Raw genomic sequence first — 19,990 nt, 5'->3', positions numbered from 1 at the left:
TTTAGATTAGATCACATCAGATTAGGTGGCATTACATTAGTGCTAACCAGATAACACTATTCCTCATCTAACACACTTTACCTCCTAATGCTCCCGCAGCCTCATTACCCAGGAAACAGCCATCGAAGGAAGCAATTAGAAAAGCAAGAGTGTCTTTCTCGCTTACACGGTCGGGCATTTGGACGCATTAATCTCTCTCTAGGTAGCACGTGCACCTCACTGGCCATTAGTCAATTAAAAAATTTCTCCCGTTTGATAAGTTAATGGCTGTGAGGCTTCTGTGACACTAGCGTGTGTGTATGCATATGTTGTTTGGTTGGTGTATCTTTCACCCTCTTTGTCTCTTGTGTGCTCCTTCTGTGTGTGAGAAACTCTTTTATGGTCTCATTCTCCTGCAGTAATCTTGCATGATGTCTGAGGAATGTCTAATATACAAGCTGAAACAATAGCAGAGCAGAAACAGTGGGGGAAAAATAATGACCTGAACCTCGGTCTCAAGGCCCAGATGTCTGCAGTCCAAGTCTCACCTCATAAAAAGTGTACTTCTTGTTCTGGCTTATCAACCACATCTATTATACAGCTGGATGTGTGTGTCTGCATGCATGGCTATAAGTGTGAGTCTGTGCAGAAATATGTGCGTACATTGTTAGGAGTGTGGGAGTGGAGCTGCACTGTGTGGATTTATGTGTGTGGCCTGTGGATGTGTGCGTGCACATGGCTATTAATGTAACTTTGGAGACGCCTCTTTGCACACTGCACTGAGTGTGTGTGTGTGTGTGTGTGTGCTTCTGCATAACTGTGTGTGAGGGCATTCATCTGAGAGAAAACACAAACATCTAAGTGCCCCCGCATTTGTTTACCCCCTTGAACTTTCCGTAATCGTGTATCTATGCGCGCGCGTGCACGAATAAGAAGGATTTGCCGCCGCCACACTCGTCCCTGTACAAATGAATGGACACAATAAAGCAACGGGATCAAACGAACAGATTGATCTGCGTCTGTGAACACAGAATCAGACACAGGAGACACAAAGACAAAGAGGTGAGATGAAACGGGGGAAAGCTTGTTTTTCAGGAAGCAGGGTTCACTGATAGGAGCTGCGCCGCAGACTGTCAACAAATTATTCTTTTTTTTTTAACAATGTGGCCCTCTGCTCTGTACATGTTCTCTACCGTGTAGTGTAATACAGCAGCTGTGTTACATGCTGGTGCTCAACCTAAAATGCATAACGAGTGAAAGGGTACAATAAACACAAAAACCTAAATATGACAATTTGTTGACCTATTCTCAAATTGCAAAGCACAGGAAATCAAACACTGAAGCCTCACTGGTTGCTTGGAATAGCTATGGCAGTTGCTGACTTTTACAAGTTGCACACGTTCTTACTTTCTCACTTTAATTTACTGAACATTGACACGACTTTATTAGTTGGATAAGATAATGTCCCAGAGGTGTTCTACTGGATTTAGGTCAAGCGAGCGTAGGGGCCAGTCATCCTCCAGGAACTGCCAACATACTCTGCCGCACGAGGCTGGGCACTGCTATGTACCAGGAGGAACCCAGGACCCACTGCACCAGGATTTTATCACGATACCTAATGGGGGTCGAGGTGTCATTGCCTAACCTGTAGAGGCCTGTGTGTCCCTCCATGGATATGCCTCCCAGACCATCACTGACCTACCACCAAAACCAGCCATGCTGAACAATGTTACAGGCAGCGTAACCCTCTCCACGGCTTCTCCAGACTCTTTCACATCTTTCACACGTTCAAAGGGTGAACATGCTCCAGTGGTAGATTCTGGTATTCTATGGCAAATGCCAATCGGGCACCAGTGTGACCAGTGTGGTTTCGAGTGTCATTTCGAAGGGCTCTGGCAGTGCTCATCCTGTTCCTTCCCGTTGCACAAAGCAGCAGATACTGATCCTGCTGATGAGTTAATGACCTTCTACGGCCCTGTCCAGCTCTGCTAGGTATTTGCTTGTCTACTGGTGTCTCCTCCATGCACCTGAGTGCTGGGAAACAAAGAAAACCTTGGACTTCCTAGAGAAGCACAGAAAAATGAATAACACGGAAGACAAGTTGGTCATTCAAATTTTTATTTAGCACGTTAGACATACAAACAACAAAATACTACTTCACATACTACATGACACAAAGTAATCTTGAACAGTTGCAGCGCAAGAAACATAGATTTCAGGGCTCTGGGGAAACTAAAAAAAGCACTAGTGCTGATATTAAGAACAGGAAGTCTGTTTGCACCCACAGCTCAACTGGTTGAATATAAACTGCTTTAGGTTTACCTCTAACTCTAATCTACCAACAGTCAGTGTTGATATTATCAGCTGAAGTTAGTAAAACATGTGCATTATTTCCTTACAAATCTCAAAAGCCAATAAAAGCTTATTTTAAAAATGCTAATTATAACAAGCACAGTCTGAAAGTTCAAGCTCTGAGTTATGGTGCAACATCAGCACTTGGTGTTGTTGGACTGATATTTGCCTCCGGGCCTTGTGTTAAATTCAGGGTCTTGTGGGAAAAATGACTTAATACCAAGCAACAACTTGTAAGTGTGTACTTGTTGAAACTCAAACAAGCTGTCAACACCCTTTATTGAAGTTTTCTCTTGATGCTGGTTGCTTTTGACTTGTTCTGTTTCACTACTCAGACATGCGCCCAGTGAGTAACGCGATTCATCTTTAAGATTTAAGAAGTTGTTTTTAGCCATTCCTCTCTCAGCATGCTGCCACTGTGTACTTTTTGCACTTTTTTTAGCAAATAAAATAGTGACTTAAGGGTAGGCTGAAAAAAGGCCTTTCTGGTTAAAAGTTTTTAAACAGGCGCTCATAACTGTGATCTTTTGCACCCATGCACATGTCTGGCAGTGTACTGAAAGTTGTTCTACTTGTGTGTGAAGGAAAGGTAATGAGCAGGAATTCAATTGGTTACAACCTCCAACCTTATCACAAAACAGCACTAAAATCTACGCTCTGTGCTCTGGGAAATATTCAGATTTGCTCCCTGCAGTCTCATATCAGGGCAAAATTTTTGTGACTTTCTGGCTTTTGCTCCTATTGTAGCAATCAGACTGAAGACTCGAGTGTACGATTGCGTTGGTTTTTACTGCCATTTTAATAATGCATCAGTACAGATGCTCAGAGATTCACAGATTATACCCAACCGGTTCTGTGGGAGGTTTCTGTCACCAGGTGCTTGCTCACATTGGCATCAACTGATTGTTGACGTTTTCACTCTCTTATTGTAGGTTCTTTAACTTACAATATAAACTGCTCTTAGCCTGACTGTTGTTGCATTTTGGCTACAATATAAAACGTAATCGAATTGAATTTTCTTCTGATTTTGACCAGAAGTTCTCCTCCTATAGTTCCACCTACATATAAGTGCTAAATATCACACTTTTCAACTGACCACTTTTGTTTTTTACATCTAAGGACTTTCTGCCTTATTAGGATTAACACACACACACACACACACACACACACACACTGATGAACCAATCTGTGGTTCTGTATCTACTCTGGCATAAGATTGGAGGAACCGGGGATTGAACCACCAAACTTCCAACTGGTATTTGACCTGGTCCATCTTCTAAGGCAAAACCGATCCCTACACATGCCCTCAGTACAGCATCTCCATACTAGTCTAAACAAGAAGCAAGTGTGGCCAAGGATCAAACCAGGTCATTATAGACTCCATTCAAAGTCTGCCAATAGATGTCTCCAAGTTCTGCACACTGGAGGAGGTGAATTCTTGTCTTTCCCATAGTTTGACATGAAAGCAGTGTAACAATACCAGCAGTGAGCATATTTCGAAGTAACCGATTGACTTTGCTGCTTAAGGGCTCTAGACAAACTGGTGCCACGATTCAGCACGTGGATCTGTTATTCAACTGGTGATGCTAATCTCTGTCTCCTTTTCTCTGTGTATCCTTGCTAGTGTTGTGTAATCGCTGCTTAAACAGTCATGGTGTGTAGTGATTAGTGACAGCCCACCAGGACGGGCCTTAATGACACACACTGTGTTTACATTACGTTGCATTACCTCCTGGTTCAGCCGGGGGATTATGTTTCTGCTGGGACGATGACTCTATTTATACCCACACGCACACACACACACACACACACGCACACACACACACACACACAGTGGGATATTGAGACACATACACTTATGATAGAGAACGTAAAAACCCATTTTGGGCCTTCAACACCTATCCTGTATGTCATGTCCGTGCTACGGATTTGTGTGTGTGTGTGTGTGACACCACGTTTTGAGCTGTGTAAACTGTTTATTGCATGGAGATGAAAGGCCTCATGAAGCCTGTCTGGGTTGCTGCACAGGCCACAGACACACAACATCGTTCTGCCTCTTTTCTTCCCACCAATAATTACTGATACCCGCTATAGAAGTCTGATTTACATAAAGCGTCACATTTGGATGTGCCGCGCCTTTTATCTTTGGCTCGGAAGCTCTTTCCCTTGTCTGTCTGCTTGTTCTCATTGCCTGTTTTCCCCTCTGCGCTCAGATGCTTACAGACACACACACACACACACACCATTTGATTGATCGAAATGTGAGCGGCAGTCCATTTCTCTGATGAGCTTTGAGCAGACGTTGCATGTCAGCACTCCAATCGGTGTGCTTGTCCCAGTGGAAGATAAGGACACTGTACATACATGCATTTATGATATATATGGTGTAATGCGCGTGTGAGAGACAGAAACTTTAAACAATTTGTCATATTTTAGTTGCATTTAGTCTTCAGCAATTGCCTTTTACTCATGTGATACAGCAGATGTTTATTCTGTAGTCATACAGTCAACTTATCCTGAGCTGCTTCCTCTGTAATAACACATTAATTACTCCCTTGTTTGTCTTTCTGTCTCTTCAGCCTGAGGAGCTGACCAACGCCTTGGAGATCAGCAACATCGTATTCACCAGCCTGTTTTCTTTGGAGATGCTGCTGAAGGTTTTGGTGTATGGGCCCTTTGGCTACATCAAAAACCCCTACAATATCTTTGACGGCATAATTGTGGTCATCAGGTGAGGACTCGCTCTCTGGCAACAGGAATGCCCTCAAATAAAACACGTATCCTTTTCTGCACTCGGCTTCTATATTTAAAAGGATGCCACTGGGAACACAAACCCTGCTCAGTGCAGTGAAAACGAATTCAACTCCCACATGAATTCTTCTATTTTTGTGCAGATCTCATACGATGTCAGATCTTCAAACAAAATGTAATAAAATACAAAACGCAACCTGACCGAATGAAATGCACAGCCTTCAAATAATGTTTGTTGAAGCAAAAAAAAAGAAAGGAAAAAGAGTCCCTGACATCATTGTGGTGGAATTTTGCAGCCATATCATATCCTGTTAGAGACCAGAGTTCATGTTTGTCTCTGTCAAAAGATCTCTGCCTAGATCAAGACCCAGTTGACCTTTGGGTCTATCTTTTTGTTTTCTTTACCTGTGTTTGGTAACTTTTGTCTACATTGTCCTAAAAGAGGGTTTCAAGGTCATCTGGGTGCATTGTGACAAAATTTAGATGAAAGGTAAAGTTCTTCTTCCTTTACCTGACCACTCCGCAACTGAGTGGGCACAAATGGCTGCCCTTCCCGCAGCCTGATATTTCCAGAGGTCTCTTCCTGTTAAAAGGGAGTTCTTCTTTCCCACTGGCGCCAACTGCTGTCCATAGGGGGCAGTGCGATAATGAGAATTAGAATTTTCTCTCAAATATTTTAAGGCACTTACCTGTCAATAAAAAAGCTCCATTGTTGTGAATTGGTGCTACATGAATTGAATAGAAAAAAAGGTTGCTGTGGTGTGTGCGCCAGTTTAAGAACTAAACAGGAGGTTTCTTATTTCGTTTCGACATGTTGGAAAAGGGAACGTAATCAGCGATGTGATCCAGTTGCTAGTCCGGAGAGACGAGGTTGTGTTGGCTTTATTATTGTTTGCCAATCTCTCAATTTCAGCCCTGTCTTCATATCGAAACATTCATTCTGAATTCCTTTATCCCTGGGAGAAAGAAATCAGAAAGTTTATTTCAGAAAGGGTTTGTTTTCAGTCACGTAAAAGTGCATTTATTTTATTTAATTTTTAAAAAAAGCTGAAATGGAGAGAAAACACTTTTTTTTTTTAAAAAAAAGAGAAAAAGAGAATACTGGTGTGCTTGTAGTTCTGGCTATTTTGATGGTTCTGAAAAATGATTGAACGGGATTGGTTGTCATCAGGCCTCGGTGTGTCTAGTCCAGCTGCAGGTTATCAATGTAGAGTCGTAGTTCTTTGGATATATTAATCCAGATTTCTTTTTCTTTGCTTTTTTTGGTTTTTTTTACACAAACCCACTTTGTATTGGGTAACCTTAGTCCTCCAGCACGCAATTATCACTTAATACTTGTATATATAAAACTGTGCATCACAGCATTAAATTAAATTAAATATAAAACAATTTCTTATGTATCAAAAACTAAAGACATTAGTAGAAAATCGAATACATTTTAAAGCACTGTCTGTGAAGATTTTTTATATTTATCAGTAATACCATATTTAGGACTTAGGAAAATATGGGAGTTCTTCCTTTCCACTGTCACCAACTGCTTGTTCATGCAGGTTTGTTTGATTGTTGGGGTTGTCTCTGTATTTTTGTAGGGTTTTTACCTTACAATATAAAGCACCTTGTGGTGACTGTTGTTGAGATATGGTGCTGTATAAATAAAATTAACTGAATTTAATTGAAATTAATTTTATGTACAACACTAAACTGGAGCTAAGCAAAGGTACAGAATAGTGTCTGGTAATCTCATAGTGGTGCATCAAATCTTTCCTTCACCTGGAGGTGGAGACCAAACCTGAGCTAAAAGAAGACGGAGCTTGTGTCTAAGTACATTTTCACACATAAATTTCAGATCAGTTCAGGAGGATAAAGCTAAGATATTTTCTACAGTTATGTTATGTTGTGTTATGTTATTTTATGTGTTTGTTTACAGGTTTCTCTGCTGATCCAAAGTGGCCAGAAGAATAAATACTTTCATTCACTGATTAAAACAAAAAATCATTTTTAAAGCATTAAAAAAGCAGCACATTTTCACCATTTCATAACTTACTGAAAATGTTATTCTTTGTAGAAAATGATTGTGCAGTGCTAGACCATAATTTGTGTCAGTGTGGTCAGGACCACATCTGGGAACCCGCAGTGTTTAGAGAAAGTGAAAAATTGGGTTTTTGCTCGCCTGATGTGAAGACAGTTCACTGGAATTTGGACCTTACGTGAATTATAAATGTGTTTTTGTCTTTTCTCCGGACAGCGTGTGGGAGATCGTGGGACAGCAGGGTGGGGGTTTGTCGGTGCTGAGGACTTTCCGGCTGATGCGCGTCCTCAAACTGGTCCGCTTCATGCCGGCCTTGCAGAGACAGCTGGTGGTGCTCATGAAGACCATGGACAACGTGGCCACTTTCTGCATGCTCCTCATGCTCTTCATCTTCATCTTCAGGTATTCTTAGGGGGAGAGTGAGTGAGTCAGGCTGAAAAAATATTTATGTTTCAGTCTTCCACTTGTTTAAACAGTAGGGGAGGTAGGCACCACTCTATTTCTCAATTCTAATGGAAGAATAACATCAAAAGGGGAAAAAAGTGTTTCAATCACTGACCGTGGAACTGAAAAGAACAAAGGCGATGAATGAAGGTAAACTGGTAAATCAGTACACGATAACTTCTGTGTGAGAAGCAAGTAGTGTTGAGAGCGACAGGAACAGTGAGATGATTTAATCGGGGGAAAAGACTAAAGTGGTTCCCTCTTTCAATCAGCATTCCATCTTTCTGGCTGGGTAGACTTTGTGGCTGAGCCCAAAAAACCCACTCAATTGTTAAATAAGACACTAAATGCTTCTCTGTGTATTTCAGACCCCCACCTTTATTTAAGAGGGAGTGTTACGACTAAAGGAGCATGTCTCTGTGTGTATCCGAAGAATTTGCTGCTTCATTTCAACAGCTTATTGAGATTTGTGCCCTCACATACACGCATGCACACAGACGTTTCAGTACACAGGCGCGCACACACAAATACACAAAGTTCCAAGGGCCTTGTATATGCATAGATAAACAGCTCTTGATTTGAGTGAAGGCTTGCCAAGTTGACGCAGCGGAGGCCTGTTCATTGATCCCTCAGCTCCAGTTGAGCTTCAGTGTCTGTTCCTGAATAAAAGGCAGACTGCGGTGCCGACTCACTGCTGCTTCATAATAATAACACCCCCGCTTAGTTGTTACATGTAGCTTAGCTTTCTTTGTCTTTATCCCCTCTGCCTTTCATAGTGTTGCCTTTGCTTCGCTGTGCCAGTCTACCCATATTTAGCTGTATATGCGCTACTATACTATTTACTCTTTACTACAGTTCTTCGTGTGGCTGCAGATAGAGCTTTATATGGGTATATGTTTGGAGTTTCTCATTCCACATGTTGTCATGCTACAGCCTTTTTCCAAAATTGATTACATTTATTTTGTTCAACTTAAAATTCTACACACAATTCCAGATAATCACAAAATAAAAAGAGATTGAAATTCTTGCGGATTTATTAAAAAACAAAAATATAACATGTGCATAGGCATTCACATCCCTTGCTACAGGGATGGTATTAAGCAGATCATGACTGGTGCCTGGTTTCCTCCAAGCAGACATTTTTCACATTGCCATTATGGGGCATTGTGTGTAGAATTTTAAGGCGGAAAATGAATTTAATCCATTTGGAATATAACATGATAGCATATGGAAAAAGTGAAGTGCTGTGAATAGTTTCTGCTCTGTAGTAGAAACATGTATTCCTTTATTTTTTTCCCTTCAAACAGGGAGTTGACAAAAACTATGACTGCTTTTGCAAACGTTGCTTCCCCCATGTGTCACCATTAAATGAATTATTTACATTTTCTTAACATGAGAATAATCCAGGGAAAACTGATAATCCTAGATAATGGATATCCCAAATCTATTCTGTATGCCATGATTGGTAATCAAACGGTTAACATAAAAAGTGGAGGCAGGAGCAACCAGCTAGCCTGGCTAAGAAAAGAAAATCATGAAAGGATTTTAACGGCTGTGCTGGAAAGCTGAAAGTGGAAGAGGAATAATAATCAGAGGTTCTGACTGAGGCAAAAAGTGTTAAGTGTTGTGGAGCACTGCTCTACTGTGAAGTGATGGGGTGCTATGCAAAACTAAGCTAATCCTAGCTATCGTCTTATGCTTGTAAATGTCTCTTAAACTACTCCTTAAAGTTCCAAAGTAGAGGAAATCAGTCAGCATGTGAGTAATCTTCTGAAAAAATAAATAAATACATGAGGTGTCATTGTTGTGGGTTGTGTCACTCTCCATGGTGCTGAATCCAGTGAAAGCACTTCCATTAGCATTGTTGGTCAAGAGATAGGGTAATAAAGTGAATGCTACCCAATCAGGGGCAGGACTCAGTATGTAATATCACCTCTGCAACTGTCTCAGGTCAGTATATAGTTTTATTTAAGCTTTTGTATGACTGTAGCTCTGTTTATCCTCCGCTTTTTTCTTCTTTTTTTCACAGGCAGCAATAATAATGGGTAAACATGTCATTTCAACAAATAATTTCTGTTTATTTGTGTGGTATCTAAGGGTTTGCTGTGATGTAAACATTTATCCCTCCTTTTCCTGTTTGTTTTTTCCTGTCCCCTCCTCCCTCCCTCCTGGGTCAGTATCCTGGGGATGCATCTGTTTGGTTGTAGGTTTGGGTCAGAGAGAGACGGAGACACTCTACCAGACAGGAAGAACTTTGACTCTCTTCTCTGGGCCATAGTGACTGTCTTCCAGGTGAGCTTGTCTTCTCTTCCCCCTCTTCCCCAGTGCTGTTTAGTGGTGCTCCAGGCTTGTTTATTCCTCACTGCTTGTTTACAGTCACCGTCTTGAAACAATAAAAAATAAGCAGCATGAAGAAATTACAGTATGTATGTTCATCAGCTGCCTGTTTAATCTAACTGTACCTGTCAGAGTGGTCCCTCGAGCAACTAACCTCCAGTAAGATCTCCTTGAGTCTTGGTGATGACTGAACATGCTCCTGTTCAGAGCCTGAAAGACCTCTTCCTCCTCCTGAATAAATAAAATCTATCAACCTCTTCCCCTATGGCCCCGCTAGACCTTTTCTGTCTTCATCATTTTCTTCCAGTCATCTAATTTCCTATTTCTGGCTATCTTCTATAGGTTATGTAGGCTTGTGCTTTGCATTATGTCACCTTAGATTCATGAATTAACCGTAACTGTGGGGGTCCAGCATATATCACTCTCAATATAGTAACCATTTATTATTCACCTGAGTGGCTGTAAGATGTATGCATGTTTCTCTGTACAGACCGTTGTACTGATGTGTCCGTTCCCATGGAGAGCTCAAGTGTATCTTCACTGCTTCAATCTGTTGAACAGAATGATGAAAGTTTACATTTTAATGTTGCGTTTTTCTGAAACATTATCCTTCAGCACACAACTTCGTAAATTCAGCAAGTTTTTGCCGTACTCCCGCACTTCACTGAATAAAGACGCAGAGATTTTGTTAAAACCACTTCTTCTATTGCAGCTAAAAGCTCTGCTGTTAGTAGGTGAGCCTTTGAGCTTTGATTAATGGCAAGAATGAGCATCTAATGCATTTCTTTAACTGATCTGTGTTACTACGACCAGGAATTTAAAAAACATAGATAGGGGAGAGAAAAAAAAATCACAGTTACTTAAAATCGGCATATTCTCATAATCAAATATTGCTGCTCTGTCAAGCTGTGAAATCTCACAAGGTGTTCTTTGGTGCTGGTACAGTGGCGCTGATTAAGGACTCTATTTACACACATGAACCTGAGAAAGTACTAATAAAAAAGGGCTATTACTAGTCAAATAAACATATTCTTGGGTCCTAATCAGAGATAGGCTGAATGCAGTCTAAAGCAGAATTGAGAAAATACTGCTAGTATTTTCAAAATATGTTTTTTTCTGATTAACCAAAGATTTAAGTGTATTTAGACAAGGGTAGTCAGGAAGGAAGGTCAATGAGACACCAACGTCAATAACCAGACAGGGAGCGAACCTTCAAAATAAAACAGGAAGTATACTGAAAGAGAGAGGCACAGACAAAAAAACGCAATGAGACAGGGACAGAGAGAACAAGGAGGCAAAGATAAAGAAAAAAGATAAAACAATACAAAGAAAGAAGAAAACTAAGCATGTATGATGAAAAGCTTTTACACCCTTACAAAGACTTTGAAAAAAGTCCAATATTTTTGCCAGCAGTACACAAACAATCCAGCTACAGCAAACAGGTTTCAACTTCTAATCTTTACTAGTTACCATGTACTGCACGTTACAGTCTACATGAGGCCCAATATGTTGTTTTAAAAAAGGCTTAAATAAGTATCTCATTAACCTTCCAGGGTCTAAATCATCATCAGCTGTAACTCCAACCCTGGGCAATCAGAATATACAACTTTTGTTTTATTAAATTGATCTCTCAAGTCTACACAATCAGGGAAGAAATAAAATAACCTTTCTGACTGACATGTGTTAACAAGTGTTCAATTTATTTTTCTCAGAAAAGCTATTTAGTTCTCTGCTAAATATAGTTAGTGTTATCATGCACCAATGACAGCTTATACCTTAGAGGATTAACAGGTAAGTTCTTGCAAAAATGCAGCAGAGGGGGAAAAATGTTTGTTTGTCAGCAAAATTTGTCAAAAAATGCAGAGCTGAATTGCACTGATCTTGGTAGGGGCGTGAAGTATGAAGCATTATCAGGACCGGTGAAGACTTAGACCTCACACGGGGAAATTTCTAGAAGAATTGCTCAACAATACTTTTACCTATAAGCGCCTCTCTTACTTTCTCTGCAGATCCTAACACAGGAGGACTGGAACAAGGTGTTATATAACGGCATGGCCTCCACTTCTCCCGTAGCTGCGCTCTACTTCATCGCGCTAATGACCTTTGGCAACTACGTCCTCTTCAACTTGCTTGTTGCCATCTTGGTTGAAGGGTTTCAGGCAGAGGTACAACTAAATTGAAGTTAAATTATTGGGCTGTATCTTGTCACATTGTTTCTCTTTTAAAGCTCTCGATGATTTGATGTACCTTGCTGTCAGATCTGTATTTGTTTATATCTTTATCTACATAGCACAAAAAAAATAAATAAAGGAACACTTTTTAGTCAGTTAAACGTCTGGGACATTGATCTGGTCAGTTAAGTAGCAGACGGGGTGCACTAGAGGGGCAACAATGAGACAACCCCCCCAAACAAGAATGGTTTTACAGATGAAGGCCACAGACATTTTTTTTTACTCCTCATATTTTCTGACTGTTTTTTCTTCATTAGTTTTGCATTTGGCCAGGGTCAGTGTGTGATACTGGACCCTATAGAGGTTGCACAGGTAGTCCAACTCCTCCGGGATGGCACATCAATACGTGCCTATACCAGGTTTTCTGTGTTTCCCAGCACAGTCTCAAGATAATGGAGGAGACTCCAGAAGATAGATAGTTACTCCAGGAGAGCTGGACAGGGCTGTAGAAGGTCCTTAACCCATTAGCAGGACTGGTATCTGCTCCTTTGTGCAAGGAGGAACAGGATGAGCACTGCCAGAGCTCCAGCAGGACACTGGGGTGAATGTCTTTGACCAAACAATCTGAAACAGACTCATGAAGATGGCCTGAGGACCTGCCATCCTCTAGTGGGCCATGTAATCACTGCCCAGGCACCAAGGATCCTGATTGGCATTTGCCATAGAATACCAGGAGTGGCAGGTCCACCACTGGAGCCCTGTGCTTTTCACAGATGAGAGCAGTTCCCCCTTAGAACACTGAATGATATAAAAGAGTCTGGAGAAAAAGTTTGAAGAACATTATGCTGACTGTAAAATCACTCAGCATGGCTGGCTTGGAGATGGATGGCCAATCCATGGAGGGATGCACAGGCCTCTTTAGGTTTGGCAATGTCACCCTGACTACAATCAGCTATCAGGATGAAAACCTTGTATCCATTCTCAGACCCTGATGCAGTGGGTTCTGGGTTTCTCCTGGTGCACAACATAGCTCAGCCTCATGTGGTGAGAGTATGCAGGCAGTTCCTGGAGGATGAAGGAATTGATACCTTTGTCTGGCCTCCACGCTCACCTGAACTAAATCCACTAGAACACCTTTGGGATATTATATTTTGGCCCATGTGATACCACCAGGCTTCACCACAGACTGTCCAGGAACTCAGTGATGCCCTGATCCAGATCTGGGAGGAGACCTCCAAGGACCTGGGAGGCCATAAAAACTACTGACTACCATTTTTGAGTTGCTGCATTGAAGCTTCAGCAGAATGGACTAGCCTGCTGCATTATTTTTTTTTCCATGTTGATTTTTAGGGGGTCTTTGAATTAAGCCCTCTGCAGAATGATAATTTTCATTGGCATCAAAAATTGTGGCATCCTTTCACTTGTAACACATTGCCCAGACCTTATCAGTACAGATATCCAGCATGATTTTGTTCCCCAATGAGATCTGATGTGTTTAACAAAGTGTTTTTTATGTAGTTATTTTGAAGTCTTTGCTTTCATGCTTCATATTTTTCAGTGCAGGACCACATACCTCAACAAAGAACTAATTGTATAAGCATTAACAAAACGTGCCTTTTCTTGCACTCGTTGCAGCGGGTTATGTGAGGACACAGGGTTACGCATAGCAATGCAGTATTTCATTTTTCCTGTCTCCCCTTCGTATTCATCTCCGTTTCTTTCTTTTCTTTGCTGTCAGCCACTTCACCTCCTACGCTTTCCCACTATCTCAGCAGTCATCCTCATTATTGTTCTGCTTATTTGCCAGCGCCATAAAGTACATCATAAGAAAACTATGTCCGCTAGACCAGACTGTGCATCAGCCCACATCACCCAAATCCCCCTGTTTTAAGTTTCATGCTCGGATATGTTCTCGCCCCCCTTCTGAATCTTCCCCCTGCTTATTGCGAGTTGTTTATTGTCATAAAACAAAGGTGATATGTTGTCTGCCACGGTGCTGTGTTTGTGAGCTCAGATAAGCACAAGAGGCAGCTGGGGGGAACAGTCACAGGGCCGCAGGAAGAAAGCAGCTAAAACTCATTGAGAGACCACTCTTCAGGCTTCAGCCAATGTTTTATTTGAGACAGATCGAGTGAGTCAGAGAAAGAAATAGAGGGTGAGAGTAAATCGCACAAGTATCCAGTCTATCCCCACCCAGCTGCTTGTCTCCTCCTCTCTCTCTCTCTCTCAGCTTTTAAAGGGTGACAACACCTGTGCTTTGATCTCTGACACTCTTTAGCTCTCTGAGAGGACAGAGAATAGATGGTAGGTAGCAGCAAGAAAGGTTGACAGGCTCATACAATATGGATTAATTAGAATGGGCTGCTTTTTCTATTGCACTCACCTGCTATCAAAATATCAAACGCAGTATTATGGTGAATGGAATTCCACAGAGGTTTGGGTGCAAATCACCCAAACTGCTTTGGATGAAAGCTCCGGATGGAGGCCAAGCATAAAGTAAATTAATTTGCCTTGGCGTCTTGAAGTCAGATTGGGAATGATGCATTAATCCATCTATATTTTTGCACTTCCAAAGTTAGCGTTTTAACATCATATCAATAAACTATAGGAGATTTTGCCAAGTGCAAGAGCCTTCTGAGGATTCCCGACCTCCTTTTCTAGTGGAACAATGGTCTAAATTAACTGACGTTCACTCTGTAGGATGTACTATCAGTACTAGTAAGGCTGGAGCAACTGATAGGACAGCACCAAAGTCAAGGTTTTTCTTGTGAATTTGATCTTGTCTGAACTTTAGTTGCCTACTGGAGTAGACAAAAAATTTTCTGGGGCTTTCAGCTTTGTTGGAAATACAAACCACAATGTGCTAGTTAGCGAAGGTTCTTGGAGTGTTTTGTTGAAACGCTTACTGGCAGAATTGTTAGCCCTCAAGTTAAGTTTTGTGGCCAGAGTGCTGCTATTTTCTGTTAGATTAAGCATTGTAGTTATTTCTTGTCACCACAGCTGTGGCCATGTAAAAAAGACACTGAAATGCAAGAAAAGCGCTAGTGCGAATTAGCATTACTTTTGCTAGCCAGGCTAGCTAGCCTTTGCTTTCCCAGCGGAATAAACGATTACATCTTCTGCACTGCTATCCAAAAGTTTTTTTTTTTCAGAGTAATGGTTTTGTTTATCAATCCACAAACACTGACTTATGAGTAATCGGAGCATTAAAAGAAAGCAGCTAACTACAAACGACACACAACGTTAGCTTCTACCTGGTGAACAGCAGGTAGAAGCTAGCATTGCTAAATATGCAGCTGTCTCTCTCAGGGAGTGATCGGGACAAAAACAGTTTTTAAAAAAATATATATATACTCACATAAAAACAACATTTGATGACAAACTCTGTACCCTTACTGACGAGTTAAGAAACCTCTCCAGATTGATGAAAGGTAATTTAAAAGATCATACTACTTCAGGATTTGCATTTAAACATTTTTTTTTTAAATTTTCCCATAAACGGCTGCTATATCCATTTATGTTAGTAACTATAAGACTGTAGCATATGTTGAATGTTTTGGTCATTATCTAATGTCATGTAAGCCTGATACTGTAGATAAGTGCTTATATTTTCTAACACAAAGATAAAACTAATTTGTGCTAATGTCATTTTGGAAATGTGAATAAATGTTTACTTAAGTAGAAAAGAAACACAGATTAGAAAAACAACTGCAGGCTCACACAGTACAATGCACAGCCTACAGCTGTATGAGGAAACCTTTATGCTCTTGTATTCCCCCTCTGCCCTCCTGTATTACTGCAGAGCTGCCGGCGTAATTCTCCCTACCTTCTTTTTTTCAGCTTTACATCCTTTTCTGCAAACACTAAGTTTATTTTTAGTCAGCCAAACTTTCCCTGCGTCAAGGTTGCTAGGTAACGGGCACTTGAATGATGTGAGCAAAGCCAGGAGACATGTACGCCGTTGGTGCCAAGTCACACACACACACATACAGCCTCATACAAAGAAGTGGAGTACTTCAAATGTCCATATTGCTTTGGAATTAAAGACAGAAGGGACATCTTATCATGCTTATCATTTTTTGTTATCTTAACTCCTTCCTTTACCCCTCACATCACCATACTCATAATCTTCCTGCTCTTTACCAGTGTCCGCCCTCACCATTGTGTCCTTTTGTCAGGTTTTGCCCATGTGTCTGTTTGACAGAATCCAATATCCGCTGCAGAGAATGCAACCAGACCACCTTAGAGAGAGCTTTTAACAGAAGAGAGGGAAAAGTGTTTCTTTCTTTTTATTGCACTTCTCACTGTGACAATAAACATGCATTTGACACCAAAGCACCAACATGCACGGTATGGGCCAGATGCAGAGGAATGTTTCCGTGCCGGTTTCTACTGCACAGTCACGAGTCTGGAGGATTCATGCTTATATGAGGATCATTTTCATATCTGCTTTGTGAGAAAATGATTTCATCACACGAAACATCAGTGGGCTGCCTGGTGGATAAAACACGGCTGTGCATCACCTCTGTCCTGCAGTCCTGACTCCCTGAGCTTTCAGACCGCTGAAATGCACGTATACGGCTCACGACTGCACACTGCGATCCAGGACAGTTGCTTTGACATGTTCTGTCGCATGGTAAACTGCAAATGTTCCAACATGCTGAATCTTCTCTAACCTTCTCCTTCTGCTCTCGTCTGCTGCTGTGATTCAACCTCTCACCTCCGTGCCTCTTTTCCTGTGTGTGCCTCCCTCTCCTGTCCGGCTGCACCGATCACTTCCGCTAATAGGAAGTGGCCAAGCGGGAGGACTTGCATGCCCAGCTGAGCCTCATTCAGCTGCCTGTTGTTTCAGGGGTATGTACAGCTCTGCAGCTCCACCTTCCCTTCTTCCATTTAGCTGACTGACCGCCCTCTCGCTCCCTTGCATCAGCTCTCCCTCTCCTCCCCTTCCCTCCCTCCCCCAGCCCGTACAGAAACTTTACGGTGATGCCTCTGACCTCTCAACAGCTACACCTTGGAGTTCTGTTGCAGAAGCGCCATTAATGACTGATTGATGAATATCGCCATTCACGCGCCCCTAACGTTTTGCCTACTAAATTAAAAATCCTAATATGTGTAAGTAATAAGAGATGGCTCTAAACATAGCTTGCTCCTAGTGTCTTAAAGGGACATTTTAACCAAATTAGGAAAACAAATTTGCTTTCAAACTTGCCCCCTGGTACCTCCTAGTCGTGCAGAGTAGTTTCAATTTTATTCACAGAAGTTTTGAGATCTTTGCTGCTGCCAATCCAATCCAAGAGAGTACTGAAGTGGGAGCTTTTCCAAGGTTAGAAAGGACATTAAACTCTCTTGGCTAAGTTATGAGTACATAAGATGAGCAACTGTGTTAGAAAATATCTGCTTCTCTGATTGGAAAGCAGCGAATAATTCCCAAGGAGAATGTTAGGAGGAAATCGTTTGTTCAAATGCTGCAAAAGTCTTTGTTCATAGGGCTGAAGTCTGGGCCAATCTAAGGTCAGGTTGAAAAACTACAATAGAGTTATACTTTTTTCAAAAAAATCTGTCTTTTTATATTTGACATCCTGGTGCCATGGCTGTCCCGTGTCTCGGTCCCTCCACCGCCCCAGCCTCCACGTGTACGATTCATTCAAGATGGTTTTTTACTCATCACTCCACAATGAACGTATTCCCAGGAAGTGATGAGCTCAGAAACAAAACAAAGAAAACATCTTGAGATTGAAAATTGTGCTGCCTGCAGCATGTATTCAAAGCCATTTCCATAAAAACAGACATAAATATATAAGATTGCCTGCAAGCACCAAGTAAATACAATGAAAAATCAACATCCCTTCTTTCTTTTGTCATTATCCATAAAAGTCCTGTAATAAATCGTCAGATAATTATAACTGACCATTTATATTTCACAGTAATTATAAAAAACATCTGCAGACTCTCCTGTTGGCTGTATTTTACACTCAAGCTTAAAAGACCATGGAGCTAGTGGTAGATGGAAAAAAGATGTCTTTCAATAAAGACATTTAAAACGAGCAGTTCAGCATACGTAACAAGTCAGCTAATTCAGTGTCGATTCATCACAGCTACATAAGCTGTGTCTTCCTGAGTGAAGAGCACAGAAAGCCAGTTTTAAGTCATCCAAGTGGCCTTGCGGCAAAAGAGCTCCAATATGGCTGCCAGACGAGTTGTCACATCATCTAGAAGTTCTCTAACCCTGCATGGTGTCTTTTCTGTTGATACTAAGAGCAGCATCGAGGGGCTGCTGTGTGGAGTATCTGAAAGACAACATAGGCTTTGTTGTGTGTGTTTTCCTACTTTCTTGTCCTACCTTAAGAGCAGACTCCACATCAGAAAGCTCAACTCCCACCAGCCCTCCACCCATTCTGTCTAGCCTCCAGATAAGAACAATCCACCAGCTCAGCCAAAAAATCCCCCCTCCTCTCTGTTCCTGTTTTATCTGGCTGGGCCATGCGGGAGAAACGGGGTGAGTGCTGGCTTTATGGTTGACCCCGGCACTGACAGAGAAATCCAGCCCGACTAAAGGATGAGAGGTAATAAATGGCTTAGGGGAAGAGGATCCAGGTTCTTACACTCAGTGAAATGAATCCTTTAAAAAATCAGATGAGTGTAAGTCTCGTCCTCACGTCCTCTAACTTTGCACACTTGAACACTATTCAAACTGATCCAGGACTTTTTATGTGGTAAGATTGTTCTGAGTCCAATATCATAGCTGGTAAAAATTCAACAGCTTACTAGGGGCAAGTCTGAGGCATGACATGGAGAATTTGGGTGGAGTCTGCTCTCTGGTGTAATGGTCAAATCGGTTATTAGTTTTATGTCCCTCTGTTTCCCTCAAAGAGCTATTAGTACTCCATAGTTTGGTTACATTCTGCATGAGAGAACCCCTTAAACCCTGTAAGGTGATATTTTTTTAACCTAATTATTATTCTGTGAACACAACTTAACTGTATGGAAGCCCGTTTCCGCCACTAAAAAAAAAAAAAGGATCCATAACTCAAAATTTTGAGTTATTTTCTTGAAATTTCGAGTTATTTTCTCGAAATTTCAAGTTATTATCTCGAAATTTCAAGTTATTATCTCGAAATTTCGACATATTAACTCAAAATTTTGAGAAAAGCAACTCGAAATTTCGAGTTAGCGCTGCCAATCAGTAATCTACGTGAATGACGTCATTTCCATGTTACCCGGAAGCTGAAGCCCTCAGCAACAAATGCTACAGCTAAGCTACCGGTATTACATCCAGTCGTGAATGCACAGATTGCTGAGTGTTTTCAGCCTGGCTTCACAAATGATGTGTTATTAGCTGAATCACATGGTGTTACTATCAGCAAACATACTTTAATTTGTTGGGATCCGTTTTTGAGTGCGCGGTCCTGCGCCATATGCTTCCGGGTAACAAGAAAACGACCTCATTCACGTATATTTTTGATTGACAGAGCTAACTCGAAATTTTGAGAAAAGTAACTCGAAATTTCGAGTTATTTTCTCGAAATTTCGAGTTATTATCTCGAAATTTCGAGTTATGGATACTAGCTTTTTTTTTTTTTTAGTGGCGGAAACGGGCTTCCATATAACTGACATGTGTACCAGCATAACAAGTCAATTTCAATTGATTTGAAAGGAAAAGTCAGTTTATCATTCAATTTGATTGGCTTTCTGGCAGTGATATTTTTTTCTTTAAAGTCTTTGCTGGCTTTTCACTGTCATTTTTCTTTCAGTGCCTTCCTGTGACTGGCTTGCTCCTTGGAGTTATCATGCCAAGTTTTGGATGAATTTCCATGCTATAAATTTTTGGTACAGACATTAATAAACTGCACTAATTTGAATGAGTAAATCTTAAAAAAAAAAAAAAGGCAGGTGACATAATCAGAAAGAAGTCAAAGAACCCAAA

The 19,990-nt window shown here is 41.2% G+C and overlaps 1 protein-coding gene and 1 long non-coding RNA gene across 11 annotated transcripts in view; one reads left to right on the top strand and one right to left on the bottom strand.

The window, feature by feature from the left end:
• The window catches only part of cacna1g (calcium channel, voltage-dependent, T type, alpha 1G subunit), a 221,697-nt gene that overhangs the window by 93,758 nt on the left and 107,949 nt on the right, over positions 1–19,990 (top strand). For 6 of the 10 annotated variants that reach the window (XM_026177275.2, XM_026177279.2, XM_026177283.2 and 3 more), the window contains exons 9-13: positions 4,911–5,062; positions 7,328–7,513; positions 9,733–9,847; positions 11,902–12,057; positions 16,852–16,917. In XM_026177275.2, the coding sequence (XP_026033060.2) occupies positions 4,911–5,062; positions 7,328–7,513; positions 9,733–9,847; positions 11,902–12,057; positions 16,852–16,917 (675 nt within the window). The remainder of the gene's footprint in view (positions 1–4,910; positions 5,063–7,327; positions 7,514–9,732; positions 9,848–11,901; positions 12,058–16,851; positions 16,918–19,990) is intronic. The other 4 variants (XM_080305605.1, XM_026177284.2, XM_080305606.1 and 1 more) reach the window with 1 other exon arrangement.
• On the bottom strand, positions 9,502–12,485 carry LOC113027639 (uncharacterized). The gene is made up of 2 exons (XR_013911027.1): positions 10,018–12,485; positions 9,502–9,938 (listed from the first exon to the last, which is right to left on the bottom strand). It is a non-coding gene; the product is annotated as an uncharacterized LOC113027639 (long non-coding RNA).

The sequence above is a fragment of the Astatotilapia calliptera genome, chromosome 8, assembly GCF_964374335.1.
Source record: "Astatotilapia calliptera chromosome 8, fAstCal68.1, whole genome shotgun sequence".
Classification (NCBI taxonomy): domain Eukaryota; kingdom Metazoa; phylum Chordata; class Actinopteri; order Cichliformes; family Cichlidae; genus Astatotilapia; species Astatotilapia calliptera.
The sequence above is the reverse complement of the archived record's forward strand: the minus strand, read 5'-3'. Positions and strand labels throughout refer to the sequence as shown.